This window comes from Danio rerio, chromosome 20 (genome assembly GCF_049306965.1).
Source record: "Danio rerio strain Tuebingen ecotype United States chromosome 20, GRCz12tu, whole genome shotgun sequence".
NCBI lineage: Eukaryota > Metazoa > Chordata > Actinopteri > Cypriniformes > Danionidae > Danio > Danio rerio.
In genome coordinates, this window is record NC_133195.1 from 41,294,987 (window position 1) to 41,315,984 (window position 20,998).

The following is a 20,998-nucleotide window of genomic DNA, read 5'->3' on the forward strand; positions in this document are numbered from 1 at the left end:
AGCCCCTTATGTGTTAAGGTGTACAACAACCATAGAAAATAGGGAACATATTTGCACATATCTCTCTGTTATTGTGTTTCTTCATTCTTCAGCACCATTCTCTGAATTTGTGGAAGGCAAGAGCTCTGTAATTGTCTCCTGTTTACATCTGTCCAAGTCAAAGAGAGCATGATTGTGTGTGTGAATACACAGGGCAAACACATCTGACAATATTACGTTCGGAGAGATGAATGTCTTTTCTTTGTTGTTTCACCAACCATGACTATTTGGTGTGTGAGACAATGGTCTGAAACAGGATGTTTGCAGATCAGTGTGTCAGTGAGAATAGCAAATTCTCTGGCTTTGATGCTGCCTGTTAGCTTTAATACTATCTACAATAAATTCTGTATGGGGTTTCATTTTTGAGGCTTATCATTTTATTTTATTTCATTTTATTTTATTATTCAGGCTCTATCTATTAGCTTTGATGCTTTGTAAAGTGTGCAAATATGGGAATTTGTTTACTTAATATTATTTCATTATATACAGTTGAAATCTGTAAATCTGCCCCCCTTTGATATTTTTTCTCTTTTAAATATTTCCCAACTGATGTTTAACAGAGCAAGTAATTTTTTACTGTATGTCTGATAATAATTTTTCTTCTGGAGAAAGTCTTATTTCTTTTATTTGGGCTAGAATAAAAGTAGTTCTTAATTTTTTAAAAGCCATTTTAAGGTCAAAATTATTATAAGCGATTTTTTTTCTGATAGTCTACAGAACAAACCATCGTTATAAAATAACTTGCATAATTACCCTAACCTGCCTAGTTAACCTAATTAACAGAGTTAAGCCTTTAAATGTCACTTTAAGTGTCCTAAAGAATATCTAGTCTACTATTATATTCTGTCATCATAGCAAAGATAAAATTAGAAATTAGAAATTAGTTATTAGAAATTAGTTATTAAAACTATTATGTTCAGGAATGTGTTGAAAAAATCTCTCCGTTAAACAGAAATAAGGGACAAAAATAAACAGGGATGCTAAAAATATGTTAATAATTCTGACTTTAATTGTATATTTTTAAGCTATGTCTGATAGCTTTGATGCCTTGCAAAGTGCATGCAAGCCTGGGTTATTTTTTAAATAAAAAATTTTTTTTTTAGGGTATGTCTGTTCGATTTGATGTCTTGCAAAGTGTGCGCAAGTCTGGAATATTTTATTTAAAATTTAATTTTATCATTTATTTAATTAATTTTTTTAGACTATGTCTGGGCTGTGTCGCTTTAGCTTACTATGGCAAGGGAGGCGAGTGCGAGCACTTACAATGCTCCAACTACTTAAAAACGCAGAAGCTGTGCACAATTTCACTGCATGTATGTTTGCTGGACAGTCTTTCACTGACATTTACAGCAGAAGCTGCTATTTCACTGTGATTGAGAAAATGAAAGTAAAATCCATTTCTCTCTCTCACTGTGGCCCATTTGACCTGCTGGCGTGACTTATAAAGTGAGCGGGATAATTATATTTGTCCATTTGCTATAAATGCTTGTGTTCTGTGCATGTGTTTGAGGTACAGTTTATGTATCTGACTGTTTATATTGAAGGACAAAATTGTATCACGAATAGTTTATAGAAATATGTATAAATTTTAATACAAGAATTGCTGTGCTGTGAAGTATAAAATTGTGTATGGAAAGCATCGTCAATGCACCCTGATGCACAGAGATATCGAATTGAACTGAATCAATGGCATAATGATCGTAACCAAACTGTGAGACTAGTGTAGGTTCAAACCTCTATTTAATTTAAATGTATTTTATTTATATTTCCGGGTATGTCTGTTAGCTTTGACGTCTTGCAAAGTGTGTGCAAGTCTGGAATATTTCATTTGATATCAAATTTTGTTAACAATAACACTGAACAATAAAACAAGTGAGGGTCAAAACACGGAGAGACTAAACATGGAATCATTTCGTAAAGTTACAGGGCATGTACCAGCAACACTCAGCAGTGTGTGTGTGTGTGTGTGTGTGTGTGTGTGTGTGTGTGTGTGTGTGTGTGTGTGTGTGTGTGTAATAAATGGAGAACAGGTGTGTGTGTGTGGTGCCTGATGGGAGTTGTAGTTCATATAGGCAGAATGGTAGTCCAAGTGAAAGTGAATGTTCTCCAGCAATTTATGAGGGTTAGATCCCTGATGATCATGACAGCTGCCATGTGGGATATTTTATTTTATATTTTGAGCCTGTGTCTTATCTTTGGTGTTTTATTATACTCAAGTATTTTAATTTTATTAATGTATTTCTGAGGCTGCATCTGCTTTGATGCGTTGTAAAAAAAACGCTTTGTTTAGTTTTTAGTTTAGTTTTGTTGTCATGTCTATTATAGTTTTGAGGCTTTCTAAATTACATGCAACAATTACATGTGCAAGTTTGGGATTTGTTTATTTATACTGTATATATAAGCTTTAAATTCCGAGCAAAGAATTTTCATGCAGGCAGAATTTTCAGAACTGATGCCTTTGTGCAAATCATCATCTTTATCATGTTGAACATTCAAAGTTTGCTATATATATGTGAATGCGTGCTCTTAAATTCAGTGGGATTGTTTCTCTTCCAGTGGCACCTTGCCTGCTTTGCGGTTGGTCTTTGCTGACTATGTGTGGAAAGCTGCTTGAAAGCCTCCCATCTTCCCCACCGACAGCTTCTCCATTACTTATAAAGTGCTTCATCTCTCTCTGCTGAGCCTGGTCTACTGTGCTCCTTCTGATTAATGACCGTGCCATTCCAGCTCAATTTATTACCATACATTTCGCCATGCAATACAATCCCGCACATTCACCCTGTACGGAGGTATTAACATCGTGCCATGATACTTGACACCATAATAGTGAAAATTATAAGAACTTATTTGTCTGCCGTTTGAAACAAATCCATTAGGCTGACTTGAATAATAGCAGAACTGAAACTAAAGCACACACCCAGTGGCCCTCGAGTGCATACACAAACGCATTTAATAGTCAAAAGAGCATTATAAAATAATCAAATCCTGTGAGCATTGGAAAATAGCTGACAGCGCTGAACAGGAATGATCCAGTTGTAATATATCAAGAATTACCTACTGTATGACTTATACAGTGCCCTCCGCTAATATTGGCATCCTTGGTAAATATGAGCAAAGAAGACTGGGGAGAAAATGTCTCTCTTTTTTTTTCTTTTTCTTTTTAGAAAAGATTTAGATCTTACTCAATATTTTAGCCTAAAAAGGCAGATAGGGTATGAAGTGTTTGGTTGCAAAGCGCTCTAAATCCAATAGACTTCTCTTTTTTTTGTAAATGAGAATTTTCTATCAGGCTTCTATTATTAGGTTCAGAAGTTTTATTTATTATATAATGAAAGGTTATTAGCTAGTAAATAAAATAACTTTTTTTAGACAAATCTTTGGTTTTTAACAAGGTAGATTTTCTATTGCGTCCAAACCATCTAAATCCACTAGTGCTTTTTTTGCAAAAACCTCTAAATCCACTGATTGGGACAAGACATTAATTAGTTTAAAAAATCAGTAAAGATGCAATTAGATTTTTTTTTTACTAAACATAAAACACATTACATAAACCACCTAAAATAAAAAATACAGAAATCTGTAAGTGGCAGTTTATTCCACTGTGGTAACCCCTGATTAACCAGGGAGTAAGCAGAAAGAAAATGAATGAATGAAATCTGTCAAGTAAGTGCTTTAATCAATCACATTAAAATTAACCTCCTAGTACTAGTAGTGGCCACATACGTGGACAGCACATTTTAGCTATTAAGTGGTTATTTAAAGTACTTTGAATGTTTTATATTTTGTTACAGACATGCAGTGTCATCCTGCAACTGTTTTGTAGCATATGAATGTTAAAAAAGATGTTCCAAACACAATTTTTAACTGTCCAAAATGGGGGAAAAAAATAGTTTTTACTCTCTGTTAGTCAAAACCTGTTTAAAAATTCCTATGTTAAATATGCATTACAAAACAATCAAGAAAATGTGTTTTTATATAAATTCGGACCACGGGTCCACATACATGGACATAATATTTCTCTTAAAGTACATCTTATCAAAAGGTTTTTATTCTAATTAGGTTCCAATAAGCCCAAATAGCAAAGAGAAATAGAAAATGCATGTAAAAAAACACCTTGGGCCCTAAGAGGTTAATTAAATCTTAACAATCTGTTGTTATTTTCTGATATTTGGGATTTAGATTAAATGTAAGTAGAGCAGTGTAAACATTGTAAACTAAGCTTGGTAGATTCAAATAATGTAGTGTAAAAACATTGTGAAACATCAATATCTGTGCATTGTCCATTAATAAAAAAATATATATATAATCGATGGAATATAAATAATGTATAGTTTTATATATTATATTTATCTTTTTAAAAATAGCTTACATTATCAAATTAAGCACAATTACAAATAAAATACCTACTGGGCAAAAAAAAAAAAGCTTGTCTCTTAGACAATTTTAGAAGCTGTCATTCATTCATCCTCACTATACTGATGGTCTTGGTCTCTTTTTATCTATTATTTATCCTCATAGCATCCATGTGGGATAGTAGAACGGCATCTTAACTTCGTCTTTCATGAAATGGACTTGGCGTTTAATGTATAGTAAATCAGACTCATTCAAAGAAGTGTCGCTGCGCAAAAAAAAACATCATGAATGCATGCTACACTTCTGACTGTACATTGTGTTTTCTTTTTCTTATAATGCAGTTTTGAGATGGACATTTTCATTTACCATTCATTGACAGTCGGTCAGGTTCATGCAGTTCATCAAACTCTGACTTTTAAAATCTAAATCAGAAGCGGAATCAAACAGTCTTCTTTTAAAAGCCAGCGTATCAGTACGCTGCTACATTGAAAACATATGATTCAATTCGCGCCTTCTGATTGGTTCTCGGGATATAGCGGATTTTGCAAGTGGCATTAAGTGGCTTTTGCCAACAAACTGTTATTTCTGAATGCACTGACGCTGCCATTTAGATGATTTGAAGCAAATATATTTGTTGAACATGTACTACATGCCTAAAGCATTGCTCAATGCATTAGCTCATTTTAAGTGGAAGTATTCACCTTATTCTCCGCGGACGAGCGGGCGCAGCCATTTGAATCTTTTTGGCACGAGACTTCCGGTCTCATTTATTTCCATTCATTTTTAGACATTAAAAACTGCTCGTTTCGCTGTTTGATGTTGCAAACTGATATTTCCTTGTTATATTATTCAACTTGGTCTGTATAGTCATGCAAACATTTGTTTGTAGAGCAGGTAGTTTGACCGTTTTTTGCCGTTTATTGTTCCTAGTCGTTTCTCCCATAAGCGACTGAAACGGAAGTTCTAAGACAATCACGAAAACAGACGCACTTTCGCATTTTAGAATAAGGTCAATAGTGTTGAGCAGCTTTTGCATCTGAGCTCTTCATATACTGAGCACTCTATTGGTAATAAATGCTTCAGGCTACATTTATGTGAAACCTCAACATGTTTGACCGCTGGCAAAAATGAACACTACGATGTAGTTTAAAGACAATAACAAACAGTTGTGTAGTGCAAAGCTTTTATTTTTGGAATAAAATAATTCAATAATTAAAATAAAGTTCAGCTGACTTCCTGTGGGCATGGGGTAGAGAGCAGTAAACACTATAGAGAACACTATAGTTCAAATGAGCTGAATAGGGCTTAATCATGCAAAATAAACGGTGTGGGGGATATGATGACCAGGATTGAGACCTGCAGCCTTAAGTAATGTATTTTAGATTTGCAAAAATGTAGACAGCGCTCTCTAGTGGATTTGTCATCTGAAACTTGCAATGAAATGTACGCAGAGCACTGTATTTTGTCTTTCACAAAAATGTAGACTGAGGCACGTATTTCCAGCAAGCCTGGGTTTTTTACTGTGAATTCTGCAGTTGTGTTAAGTGTACCGCAATCTGAAAAACATTTTTACAATATTTTTAATAGTAGATTTCTGACCAGCACAGCTGTCTTATTTATTATTTTTTTTTTTTTTGCTGTGAATTTTACAATTCTCTTAAGTATAGTATATAAGTATTATGGTTATTACTACCATAACCTTGATCACATTTCTATTGTATTTATTTATGATATATTTCTGCCATTTTATTTTTCTTAATTTTCTCTTAATTTTTCTTTGTCTGACATTTTCTTTCTCTTTATTATACCATTATTTATAATAAATAAGTATTAAAGTTATTACTACCATTAACTTAATCACATTTCTACTGTATTTTTTATGGCAAATTTCTGGCAACCATATCTGGCAGTTCTTTGCTGTAAGTTTACAGGATTTTTTTTTACAGTTCAGAGAAATGTATTTTGCATTTTCACAAAAATATTAGACTGCTGCCTGGCATTTCCACTGAAATGTAGTTTCTGACCTAAGATCCAACTAACTGCTGCGATTCTCTAATTCTGTGTGTCTTTTTCGGCCAATCAAATTATCCTCCAAACAATGCATTTGAACAAGATAGTGACACATCCTCTTTCAGGCGTACTTATGATACTTTCAGTTTACTTGAATTTCTTAGTTATTGCCCTGATGGTGGAATTTATAATTTTCTTTTTTTTTTTTGCTAGTGTCTTATAGCCATTTCCCATTTTGTAAAGCTTTGCCACAAATCACTGCTCTGTTCTTTGGTTTTCTCCATTGTGATGAATGATTGTTATATACAAACTGTATATAGCCCTTTAAAAAGAAGGCCATGATTGAACAACTTTCTGTTCAATGGGAATACACTTCTTTTTATATTACACACAATTTCAGCCTTAACAGCCTTAATCAGCCTTAACAGAGCGGGGTCACGTGGCTCCATACACAGTAGGGAAAATAATCCACCTGGGAAAATTAGATTGCTTTTAGATTCTGAATGTCGATTTCGATTATTTTTCGATTAATCGCCCAGCCCTATTGTCACCGACTCGGTCCCAGTCATTCCCCTCGCTGGCCAGCAGAGGCCGCCATCTCCGGACTTCTAACATTACATCATCCATCCATGTTGATTGTGCTCACACCTGTTCTGAATCAAACTAACGACCCACGTACCCTTTATAAGCCAGCTCCAAACGCTCAGTCAGTGCGAAGTCTTGTTTAGCCCCGGCCAGCATTTCTGAGCGTTATTCCTGCCTGATTCCTCGTGCATTACTCCAGCCTGTTTCTGACTCTGCTTCGCCTTCTGCCTGCCCACGATCCACGCCTGATATACGGACTCTGATATTCGCTGCCTGCCCACGACCCACGCCTGATACACGGACTCTGATACTTGCAGCCTGCCCTCGACCCATGCCTGGTAAAACTCTCTGTGTCTGTTCATCGCCAGTCTTTATCCATCATAGACTGTTGCTGTTGTGTGTTTGCACGTTAGTGCATATTGTGTGTGTGAATGAGAGCTTGATAAATAAATACTGCATAATGGATCCCTCCGTGTCAGTCTCCTCGTTACACCTATATACAGTTGAAGTAAAAGTAATTCGCTCTCCTATTTGGTCAATATTATTAGCCTCATTAAGGGATTTTTTTTCAATTGTCTACAAGACAAACCACTGCTATACAATGACACAAACTTGCCTAACCTAATTAACCTAGCTAGTTAAGCCTTTAAAAAGTTGAATACTAGTATCTTTAAAAAATATATCTACTAAAATATTATGTACTGCCATCATGGCAAAGAGTTCAAATAAATCAATTATTAGAATCAAGTTATTAAAACTATTATGTTTAGAAATGTATTGAAATTTCCATTTCCGTTAAACAGAAATAGAAAAATATACATACAGGAGGGCTAATAATTCAGTGGGCTATAATTCTGACTTTAACTGTATATTGAGTAAAAGATCAAGACTAAACAATAAAGTTATTAATATTTTCACAACCTTTTTTTTTTGCTCATATTTACCAGTGGTGCCAGTATTAGTGAAGGGCACTCTTATACAATTGTCGAGAGCATGAAATGAAAAATAGAGAAAGGTTATCTGCTCTTTTTTACCATACTGGATCATCATTAATTGTTGAAACTCTGGAAAGCTTCGCAGGCAGCTTGTGAAGGTGTGAAAGTATGTCCTTGTTAGCTTTCCACATTCACTGTGTCTGAACAAACATGCTTGGACTTCTCACCCTCAGCCATTTATTCTGTTATAGTCAGCTTTTTTTCCGATCTTCACAGTTCGCTAGACAAGATTCATCTTGCACTTGTGGAATCTGACTAAGTCTCTGTTCTCCCACAGTCCTGCCTCCGCTTTTTCCTTTCCAACATCCAAACATGCAGAACTGCCTTATCACCTGTCGCTCTGCTTATACTTTAGAGCTGCGCTGGCATTTCTGCACACTCACTGCCAAGAACAGCAGTGCATTTTACCCATTTTCTCATTTATTTTGATTTGATTTTTTTTTTTTTGCGCCCACTCAGATAAAGCTTTTTGAATAATGTAACAGGATTCATCCACACCATATCAGCAAACTTTCCAGCACAACATACTGAACTAACACAAAGTTTTTTAGTAAAATTCTTCTATTCTATTCTATTTAGTTTTACTATTTATTTTTTGATTTATCAGTATAATATTTTGATCGTCGGTTATTTCAATATATCAACGCATAGAAATACAGTCTCAGCTGAACAGTAGGAAATAATGGGAAAGAGTCCCTTAAAAAGTGCTTGTAGAAAATGATGTATTTTCTACCCTACTATTTATTTTTAAAAGCGGTCTGTATTACAAAATCCGATGATACATCAAATACCAACATACATTTTAATCAGATTATTTATCATTTTAAAGTAGCGTTTTTAATTGAAAATGTTTTTAATTTATATTTATTAAATAAAAATTCATTTCATTGACAAAATGGTTGTTAATTATTCATGGTTAATTAATTCTGTCTCATGTATTAATGTGTCTTTTGAAGTTTTCAAGCCAGGGCTATTATATCATAAATAAATCGTGTGTAATTTAAATTAAAATCTTGTGTAAATAATTAAAATATAACTGACAGGTTTTATTATTGTTTATTATTTATGTAATACTATCTATTATTTATTATTATTTGCATCAAAATAAAAACAAATATGCCATGCATTCAGACACATATTTTAGACAACACCATATCAGTCAAATGTCAGTAACATCAATTGTTAAGAAATGAATATTTGGTGAAATAACCCTGATTTTCAATTGAACACAACAAATGAAAACACATTTTAATCAGACCAATTGACATTTTCTTTAAAAAGCTCTAAATTACACAACTTTTTATGTGAAGTTTAAATAAAATTTTGTCAACTTTGTAGAATAAAATGTTAATAATCACAAACAGGGGTGGCGCAGTGTGTAGCGCGTTCGCCTTACAGCAAGAATGTCGCATGGTTTGAGCCTCGGCTGGGTCAGTAGGCATTTCTGTGGGGAGTTTGCATGTTCTCCCTTGTGTTGGCATGGGTTTGCTCTGGTTTCCCCCACAGTCCAAAGTCATGTGGTATAGGTGAATTGGGTAAGCTGCGTATATAGGTGAATCTGCTGCGTAAAACAAGTTGGCGGTTCGTTTCGCTGTGGCGAACTGGATTAATAAATGGACTAAGCCGAAAAGAAAATGAATTAATCTATGAAGAGTCGGGGAAAAACGGAGTTGAGGATCCAAATGCAGTTTATTAGGAGAAATGTCAGGCAAGCAATGGTCAAAACAGGGACAATCAGAAGCATGCAGATAATCCAAAAATCGTAAACTGAGTTCAGACGAATGGTCAAGACAGGCGGCAAATCGACAATAACAGCAAAGCAAAGGGCAAAAACACGGCAAGACAAAGCAAGGTTTGCTCAAACACTTTATTTGCTCAAAGTGAATAAGATTTAGCAACAATGTGTGTGTGCTGTGTTTATAGTCCATCTTATTAGTCCTGAAAAGCTTTAGCTGAGCGTGTTTGCAATCAAGGGGAATCTGGGCCAGGTGTGTTAGTGAAGTGCATAATGGGATCTGTAGTTCATTAAAGTATCAGATTTGTAGTTCTCCAGTGATCTGCCAATTCTAGATCGCTGGTAATTGTGACAATATCAGTATACAACAAGATTATTCTATTCTGAAAAATGTAATGAACAATATAGTTCATTAATAATCTAAAAGAGCGACACAGTGATGTAGTGGTTTGCACTGTCGCGTGGATCTCTTCCGGTTTCACCCACATTCCATAGACTATATAGTGCATATAGGTGAACTGAATAAACTAAATTGGCCGTAGTGTATGTGTGCAAATGAGTGTGTATGGATATTTCCCAGTACTGGGTTGCAGCTGGAAGGGCATCTGCTGTGTAAAACAAATGCTGGATACGTTAGCGGTTCATTCTGCTGTGGTGACACCTGAATTATAAAGGGACTAAGCTATAAGAAAATGAATAATAGTCTAAAAGGATTCATAAAGCAGTCAGATCGATTTTTGTAACCGCATATCTTAATAATACCAACTCATTTCTGTTATGTGGTGTGTTCAGTAGCATACAACAATATAGCCAGCCCTAAATATTAAATGATATATTATAATACAGCACAACAACAGATCTTAATTGATTGTCTTCAAATGAAAAACATAAAAGTGTTTCAGTGTTTGACTTATTATTTTCTTTACAGCGCGCTCGTTCAGACACTTGAAAAGACCAGCCGTCCTAAATGATGCTCTCAGATGTTGTTTCTCTCTTCACGCTCCTGTTGGCTTCTTTTTTGGCCGTCCGCTGTTATCGACCCATTAGACAAAGCAAAATGGAATTTCTAGCTATCTGCACCCTCTTAGTCTATTGTTTCCCTTTCAGTCAATAAGGTAATTCGTTTTTCAGGGGCCGTGTTTCGCTCCCCTTTCACTCCTGGCTGATTGCCTTGTAGAACAGAACTGTCCATGTAACATTATCCTTGCTCTATGCTCCTTTCCTCTAATTTATCTGTCTGGTGAATGCCAGGATAACCAAGGCCTTTGACATCCGCGTTCCTCTGAAATGCCATGTTCTGGCAGACTCCATTGTTAGTCTGTCGCATTTTTGCAAAGTGCTGGATTGTTATTTGAAATCCATAAATTACAACAGTGAGATGCAAGTTCAGCGAATAGTGGTTTATGACTGTCACACCCATGTAGCATTGGCAACACCAAGCACATCCTTTTGTTTCTCAAACTCTATTCACAATACTTGAGAATATACTCAAAATTCAGCGGTAGCAGAACTAAGGCAGCTTTTCAGGTTTCTGTGAAAATATTCCCTGAGCTGCATATTCAACCTTTGGCATATGGCATAAGAGCTAATTAGAACTATGCTAATGTGCTCCCTCAGGCCCAGCGACTGAAGAGGAAACCAACTATGTGCTTTGATATATCTGTCATGCTTCAGCAGACACTAACAAGAATGACTCGGAGACACTACAGACCCTGCATAATATAGGTCTGTATTGTTCAAACCAGTTCCTTACAGGTGCTCTTATCAGTTCTTTTTGTGACTTTTTGAGAGTTATTTAACTTCTGCAGATTATAATTAGGATACACTTGTTTCCCAAGATATTAAAAAAACAGTGTAGTTATTAATTAATGAAGAGTTATAAGTGTCAGTTTTTGGAAATCGAGATTTATACATCATCTTAAAGCTGACTAAATATAAGTAGGGATGTCTCGATCAGGTATTTTTTGCCCTAGAGTCATTTGATTTTGAGTATCCACCAATACTCAATCCCGATCCGATACTTCTATTACACATAAAACAAGAATAAAAAAGAAAGAAGAAGCAGATCCAGGATATTCCTTATTTTTTATTTAAGTCACCTTATTTTAACATTCAACAACTCTGCACAAACAGAGCACTTTGTGTGGTAGCTTAAACAATGAAGTAATAAATAACATAAATTCCTTACCTTTTGACTTTAGTACAACAGTAAATATAATAAAATATATAGCACCTCAAACTTGACTTTTTTTTTTTTTAGTGGATTAGTAATTTACAAATACAGCAAAAAAGTGTCAAAAATTTCAAAAATAAATGAATAAATAAAAAAAACACAAAACAAAAACAAAAACAAATGTTAGACATTCATAAGAGGCCAAACAGAGCTTTCACATTTTTACAGCTTTGAGAGACTTCATTAACAGAATAAGTACATTGAAAAAAAAACCTTGTATAAGGGAGAAAATTTTATAAAGTAAAGTAAATGTTAAGTCTACATTTGTGGATAAAGAATTTACCATTTAAATGAATCACATAAAAAAAAATATATATATATATATATTTTTTAATCACCATTTTTAGAATAACAAATAATTTATTTTGCATTCAATGTTATCAGCTTGGGGTGTGAGGAGACGCTTACTCCACAAGACGAGACGAGACACGAGATTGGGTTTACAAAAACGAGATGAGATTTTTACCCTATTTTAAAGAAATCTTCAATGATAAAATGTATGTATGAAAAATATTTTATTCAACTGAAAAAATAAATAAAAACACAAAATGCAAAACTATTTAGGTGCTTTTCAAAAAGTTATTTTACTTCTATTTTAATGAATTTAAAGGACATGCAAACCCTGCTAAATATTTTGCTTATATATGAATGGAAAATAATGTTTGTATATCATTTTAAATATTGGGGAAAAAAAGATTTTTATTCAACTGTGGAAAAAAAGTAAATAAAAAAAATCACAAAATGTAATGCAACCTGTAATGAATGTTATTTTATTTCCAGTTTAATGAATTATGTGCTGTAAAGGATATGCAAACACTGCTAAATATTTAGCTATGAACTAGACTGACTGGCTTCTCCCATCTACAATTTCACTTGTGAAATCGAACTCCTCTCTCCAAATTGGACGCTTTTTAACGTGTGTTCGTTCAAGGATGATGATGATGATGACGAGTGTGTGTCTCAAGGAGTTCACTGTGTGTGTGTGCACTCAGAGATGTGTGTGTCTGTGGTCCTTTACTGACTCGATTGGTGCAGACAATAGTGTCAAACAGCTTTGCGTGTATGCCTTTTCCTGTTGCAGAATTTGGCTAAAAGTCCTACATGATGCTAATAGTGCTCAGTGGGTGCTCTTGAACGTCTTTTGGATGAGATGTTAAACCAAAGTCCTGACTCTCTGGGGTCGTTAAAAATCCCAGGATGTCCATCGAAAAACAGTAGGGGTTTAACCTTGGCATCCTGGCCCAATTTGCCCACTGGTCTCCGTCTATCATGGCCTCCCCATAACATAATTGGGTTCATCACTGTCTCCTTTCCACCAATCAGCTGGTGTGTGGTGGGCGCAAAATGACTGCCGTCGCATCATCCAGGTGGATGCTGCACACTGGTGGTAAATGAGGAGATTCCCGCCAATGTGTAAAGCGCTTTGAGTGCCCAGAAAAGCGTTATATAAATGTAAGGAATTATTATTATTATTATTATTATTAGTTTGATTACGGTGTTTACATGTTTGTATTGCACTTGATGTCAATAATTTTGCTAAAATAGGAATACTCCACATGTCTTGATTCCATTTGTGTTTACAATTATTATGACTTTCAGCATATCTAAAGTGCTATTCCATCACATGGTTATGAGCCGTGGCTAGTTTGTGTAGCTGCAGTTGTTGTGGCCTCTGCTTTTGGATGCAGCAACCTTTGAACTAATGAAAAATGAAGAAAAAAAAAAGTGTCACACCTGCCCAAGCAGTTTAAATCCAATCCTGCCTCCAATCTTGAGTGCTAAATTCACCCTCAAGCTCCATCATAACATCACAACTCACTAGATAGCTTTGCACTTCGATGATAAATCTTGTTGCGGTTTCGTTTTGTGAGATCTCATAGCCCAAGATCTCATCACACCCTTATTATCAACATATTAGTATTTCCAAAATAATTGCACACTCTGACAATCAACAAATACGTGACATAAGGATTCCTCAGTTTTTACCAAATGAACATTCTTTCTCAATATCTGAAAATTTGGAAAGCAACACGTTGGTTTGGTATATTTTATGTCAAATTTTTACTGAATTTCTCTTTATTTGAAATGTAAAGTTTGTATGGTGGCAGCCATGCTTTTCTCCAATTAACCTCCCATAATAAAGAATTGCATTAAAATTTCCCTCTTGAATTAATTCTATTTTTATCTTTAAATACTTGCCTTATGTCATTGTTACTACATTTTTTGTCAAATATATTTTTACCATTTACTAGGAAATTACATTCTTTATTTTCTAGATTATAATAGGTCAAATGACTGCACATTAAATTACCGAGTCTCGAGAGGATAGCTTTGATCACTGTCGAAAATTCTTTAAATTTAACAGGAAAACTGAACTTATACAAAAATGGTTCATAGAAATTGATCCCTAAAGATGAATCAAATAAATCACTTACATATACCAACCCATGTTCCAATCATTTTTTCCAAGTATAAACTCTTTCCTTTAGCAGTAATCAATACGTTATTCCAAATTTTTATTCTTTGAGGAGAAAAATTATGCACAAAGCAAAGTTTCCTAGCCTAGAGTATTTGCTCATAAAATGTAGATCATTTTACTGCTAATTTTGATGGTGAAAAATTTTATGTCAAGTTGCAAGTTTACATATCTCACAGTTGTATTGCTATGGCAATGTTGTAGTCATCAAATTGATATTACCTCCAGACCGCAGACATACTCACACTTTCCGCTTCAAGCTTTTGTGTTCTACTTTGTCGCAATTAACCAATAGCTATTCTGCCACAAAGTAATGTCATGCCGCACACGTTGCTGTTTCTGGTTGAAGTCAAGAAAGAGGTATAACTCTGTGCCACCGCATAACTATAGATATGTTAAAAAATAATTTATATATATATATATATATATATATATATATATATATATATATATATATATATATATATATATATATATATATATATATATATATATATATATATATATTTATTTATTTATTTATTTATTTATTTATTTATTTATTTATTTATTTGGGTCCTGTATTGTACTGAATGTACTATTCTATTCTTATTTTCTTAAATAAATTACTAAAAGTTGTTACACCTAAAAGGACTAACTTAATTTAATACTGAAAATTGTCATAAGTTAAGTTTATCAAACTTAATTCATTTAATTGTAACAAGTCGAAGTATTTTGTTTAAGTTTTAAATTTTTACAGTGTGGATTGAACATAAAACAATTAAGTTGTCCCTCCAAAAAAAACTTGGGACAGTTGTGTTGTTTCAGCTTAATTTAAATAAGTAGTTTGAACAAACAGCAAATGTCTTTTTTGGTGTGTAATTTGTCATTTAGCTATTATTTATAGTCTTCACTGTCTAGTGCACATCTTTCAGGCACAGTCCTCCTGAGGTTAGGTGCTGTTTCAAGGGTAAAACGGTATTAATGGATCAACTGAGCATCAGAGCCACTTAATTTTTATTTTTTTTAAACTGACTGACTGGTACTATAATACAACACCTACAGTATATGATTCAAGGATAATTGTCCATGTGGAAATTAAAGGTGTAGATTATACACAAGATTTAATTTGCTCACTTACTGTAACCAATCCAAGATATAGTGGATGTTTTTCCATGCATGCCTGTTATTATGCTGTTCTTTTATTAATGTTAAGTTTCTTGCTTGGTTGTTTTTCTTCCTAAGATCTCAGTGTAGCATCAGGAGTCACATGTGTTAATTGTCTCTTGCCTGCATTTTTATTTTATTTACTTATTTGACTCTCAAGGTGCTGGTAGCTGTTACCTTGCCAATTATGAATCAGCAAGGATTGCAGTCACAGCTGAAAATCTTCTTTAAGGTTTTACTGAAGATGAAAATCACCTACAGTACATCTTGAATTGCCTGATGGTGAGTTAACAGCAAGTTTTTTATGTGAACTATTTGGGTCTAGAAAGAGTGAAGCTGCCTGATAAACAAACGAGTTGATTATTTAGGATATATTATTTTATAAAATTACATTCTATGATGTGTATCATAATTTAATGTTATATTTGGAAACAGTAACCTATTAATGACAAATGAAAACAACATTTCTTCCAGAACTTACTATCAGCTTGTCCATTTGATGCAATTTACTTGTTATATCCATATATTTGCCCATTTTAAACGATTTGCATTTAATTTATGTGGAATGTGCAATAATTACATGCTAATTGGATATTTATTGGTTTAGTTAATTAGATAAATATAATACAGTTAACTTATATAAAGTGTAATCTTTTCAAATGGAGATTACTTACATTTTCTGACCTCTAATGTTTTATTAATTAATATAGCTTTAATCATAGTCATTTTAAAATACCATTGAATGGCTTTAAACTTTAAGTTTTAGCGCCTTAATGGCTTGGAACCGCATAAACCTTCATAAATTATATTTACTTTCTCTCTGAGTGGTTTCCATGGCTTGTCTTGCTCTAAAAATCGCACAAAATCCTCTAATATTGCCAGGCTTTATATGGTAGGTGTAGGGCTCCTGCTTATTGTAAGCCCTTTACCCAAATAACCGAGAGAAATTCAAAGCGAGTCAATATGAGAAGCGCATCAGGAACGGGCAGGTCCGTGAAAGCGCCGTTCCGCGGTAGGTGGTGCTAAACTCATTCACATTTTGTCAGTAGCTCGGCGGGCACACAGGATGATTTTAATCGCGCTGGACAGCGGCCAGCGTCACTCACGGTCTCAGCAAGTCAGCGCCCTGCGCACGAGAGCAACAACCTCATTCCTGGATATACGGCACTAGAGGCGAGTGCGCGAGCGCGGCGCGCGGACACAAATCGCCTTCCGCTGGCTGAGAGGAGCAGAGCGCGCGAATGCTTTCCAAACTGAAATGAATCGTTGACGGCCGTTTGAAAATGAAGAGGCTTTCTCGAAAGCTGACTTTAGCTCTGGCAGCGCTCTTTTGGATAGCAGCTTTACTCTATTTCATACTGCTGAACAGCCGGAAAATACTACCTGACCAAAGAAACGAGCAACCGCAAGTCAAAGAGGTGAGTGAGACATTATGATATGTTGAAAATTGAAGCCGCGACGATGATTGTTTGGCATATTGTTTTTTAGGACCTGTCACAAACTTATTTTTTTCCTCTTCCAAGAGAAAATATAGCATGTATAGGTGCGTCATTTTTACAATACCTTTGTCGATAATAAAGGATAAAACTGTCTAGCTTGCAGTATCTTTTTATCATATTGAATATGTTAAAAAAAGTAATATTTTGTCTCACGAATTGCTCTTCTGAACTTATTCTGAACCTGCAAGAGAATAATTTAACTTATACTTTTCCCTCAGAAGACGAAGCAATAGGTTTTCGATAACCTTTTCACATTTAGTTTGTTGACAAAAATGGTCAGTTTGGTCTTTCTTTATGCAAGCATAAATTCTTATCTTTCAGAATGACGGACGCATGGTTACAGCTTTCATGTAAGTGCGCACAAGAGGGAGCAGATACTCAATCTAGATTGAGTAGGAAAGTAAATATTTAAATAGCATGTATAAAATGTTCCTAATTAAGGCTATAAATACATCAAGACCATTGTATCCACGACATTTTACCCTAGAAACAGTTCAGCCCCTTTCTAACTTCCTACTGAATTAGAAATCACTGTAATATCTCTCAGTTGTTTCTCAATTCGTTTTATTAGGATTTGTTACTTAATACTTGCTTTTCATGAGAAATAATATTCTGACATGTGGTTCTATCAGACCTGGAGTTTGAGAACAGACTAAACGATGCCAAGCATCTGAGATTTTAATATAAACTCAAAAAAACTAATTCCATCTAAAAGCAAAAGAGTTGAGCTTTGCTATTCACATTCATCTTACATCTCTGTGTTCTCTATTTTATTCTATATTGGGTAATTTTATGAGAAACATCTGAGGAGAAAAACTATGCCAATGTCTTCAATACTATTTTCTCCATGTGCTAATTAAAAAACACATCTCTTTTTGTACTTCATTCTCCTTGACTTTTAAGATAAAGCAGTGTACTGTATTAAACAGTTAATTTTATACGCATTTTGGATTGAATCCCGAATGAAGAAATAGTTATCTTGCAGCGGATTTTACCAGGAGCCACTATAATCAATAAATAATTGCACTGTTATGTGCGCTATTCAGAAAGTAAGGGAACAGAAGGTCAAGGATATTCACAAACAGCATAGCGGGATGATTCTCATATCTGTTGCATTAATAGTCTAGCTCCTGTATTGTTGCTGTTTAGATGCGTAAATCTGCTTGTACATCTTGTAAGTCAGTTTTTCATTCAAACAGCGGCTGGTATATGACAATAAAGTATCACCGAGGGTAATGGGGTATGAAACATGATATATGGCGCAATATATCTCAACACTGAGCAACACTCTATAGGAGCGGAAATATGAAAACACGTCGCACATGCTCCTTACATCTGTACTGAGACAATGATTGAGTTTTTATGACCGGATTTATCTTCAAGAAAGCATTCAGGGCTGGTAAATGCTTGGATTTGACTTTGCATTCTTTTCTTTTTTGAGGGGAATGTGAAAATAAATCAAAATAAATGGTTTTTGTGACCCTGAAAAGTGAGAAGTGATAGATTTTGCAGACACTCCTCCCTTTAAACACAACTTAGTGCTGGAAGAGAAATGCCTGCTTTGGTATTCTGTGTTGAACATCATGTTTCAATTTGCTGTTTGCTTCAATATCTATTTTCTGTAATAACCCTGACAGGGAAGGCCAGACCCGCAATAGCTGTTATTGGCGAGGAGGAATGTGAAATACAGGGTTGGCGCAGCGGCTGTTGAGGTGAATGCGCTGTGTGTCACCGTGGCCAGTGTGTTCAAACCATTCATCAAATGGCGGTGACATCTCACTCAGATTCGATGGGAAGATACTCCCCCATCAGCAGAGTGATGCATTATCTTTATAATGGTAAGGGAGGACTCAGATATCACCCGTGACATCTGCTATTACCATGATTCATGGCTGATATGTCCCACAATACAGATTACACAAGCAGACAGTGTTGTTGTGCGGTATATTCGCGGTGGCTCGGTGTCAGGTGTTAGACCGGACAGATGGAGTTTGATGGACTCATCATTTGCCTGCACATGAATTTTGACACAATGTTGGAATGAATCATTTTAATGCAATACTGATTTTACAGTCGTGCACGACTTGTGTACCTGCTGAGCGTGTGCTGCTGAGGCCTGTGAAAAGAGAGCAGGATTTCAATAGAAGTTCGGTATGTGTGGTTTTTTGCTTTGCAAGAGGGCAGAGAGGCTTTGGTGGAGTAGCGCTCTATAAAAAGGACCCACACATGCAGAGTTCAGACGACAGGACAGGGAGGATCCAATTACCACTTCCTCAGTCTGTCCTCCTCCTCTCATTAGAAGGCTGAGCTCTGTGGGAGCCAGGGGAAACACTGAGCCCCAAACGTGGCATGGCTCAAATGCCCTGATCACTGACTGTGGAGCATCAAGGAGCTAATGATTTCAGCAGGGAGCGTGGGGGTGGCTGCGCGAACGCTGCTTTTTTTGAAGGCGGATGAAATTGTAAAGCAGATAGGAAATTTGACACATGGATTCAGAACCTGTCATCTTTTTTTTCGTGTGCTAATTACATTCAGTTTCTATGCTTAATGATTAAAAGAGTTCATTTTGGAGTGAGTCATTGTGCCCTAATGCAAAGAGTTTAATGTTACTTTTTTATTTGCGCCCTTTTGTCTTTTGAGTGGTTTGTTCACTCAAAAATGCTTTTTAAAAATGAATTCTTCACCCTCACTTCATTCCAATCCCCCAAGACCTTCGTTCTTCTTTTCAACACAAATGAAGATATTACGCCACTTGATGGGATCCAAGAGTTGTAAAGAGATGATACCAGCCACAGGCCTGTAGCCAGCCTAGTGAAAAGGGTGGTTCTTTTTTCACAAAAAGTCGACCTTTTTGCAGTTATGCACCTCATTTTCTGTTTAACTAGGAAGTTAACTATTTCTTGTTTAAGGGATGCATGATATATCGGCAGCCAAATTGTTATCGGCCGGTAAATGCTATTTTTAATGGTATCGATCCGATATCAAAATTAGTTCGATATCAAGGAGAGATAATAAATGTATGCCATGGGCATTTCTAATTGCACTGTAGAAAGTGCTAAACTCACAAAGTAGGTTTTATATACTTTATATAATTTCAATCTAGTTTATTTTATTTGTTTTTTACCAGAAATATATTTATTTGCTTCCTCTTTACTTAAAATATATACGTTTTTATATAACAGTTTACTTTGAATAAAACTAATGCAATTTATTTGAGTAGATTTTTGTATGTGGTTATTGTGTAGAATAAATGTTATAAAAGTGAGTTGACACAGACAATTTATTAGAGCAGCTGTCGATGTGTGGCAGGTCTGTTCATCAAATGTGATTTTAATAATTTGGCGTGACCCCTTTTTCACTGCCCGGGACTTTGCAGGCATATGCAGCATCTTCAATGGTCGACACTAACTGCTGGCAGCAGCGGATCAACACAGTAAGTTGCAAATTTTGCTGATTGATAATAGTAAAGTCATGCTAAACTGCCCTCTTCGCTAGACAGGTGAGGTTTTAGCTTGGTAAATTGTATTGTACGTCAGGTAGACTGCTCTCACATGGAAAGTAGGGATGCAACGATTATAAATTTTGGTTGTACGAAATAATCTCTGTTTCATGGTTATCACAATGCATTCATTGATTTCAAAACCCCACTAGAAGTTAAAACTAAAACTAAAATTATTTAAAATTTGGTTTTGTAGTTCGGGCCTAAAAACATATTTGTTGCTGTTTTAAAAGTTCAATTAATTGACTATATAAAAATCGGTGGATATTACTGATGCATTTATTGGGTAACTTGCTACATTTTACTGTGATTCAATCTGTTTTTGGTCATTATCAATGCATTCTCACCTTAATTTAGCGTGTGCAGCATGGCAAAAATAGACATAGTGCCAAAACTATCACGGCACTGCTGCTTCAGTGATGCTCACG

The 20,998-nt window shown here is 35.1% G+C and overlaps 1 protein-coding gene across 7 annotated transcripts in view; it reads left to right on the forward strand.

Moving 5' to 3' along the window:
- The first annotated feature begins 16,646 nt into the window (after positions 1-16,646).
- galnt14 (UDP-N-acetyl-alpha-D-galactosamine:polypeptide N-acetylgalactosaminyltransferase 14 (GalNAc-T14)) overlaps positions 16,647-20,998 on the forward strand; it is an 87,846-nt gene continuing 83,494 nt past the window's right edge. For 2 of the 7 annotated variants that reach the window (XM_073932855.1, XM_021468474.3), the window contains exons 1-2: positions 16,647-16,990; positions 20,448-20,504. In XM_073932855.1, the coding sequence (XP_073788956.1) occupies positions 16,856-16,990; positions 20,448-20,504 (192 nt within the window). In that variant the 5' untranslated portion in view covers positions 16,647-16,855. Of the gene's footprint in view, positions 17,028-18,708; positions 18,910-20,447; positions 20,505-20,998 lie in introns of those variants that run through there. The other 5 variants (XM_073932856.1, XM_005160825.5, XM_073932857.1 and 2 more) reach the window with 4 other exon arrangements.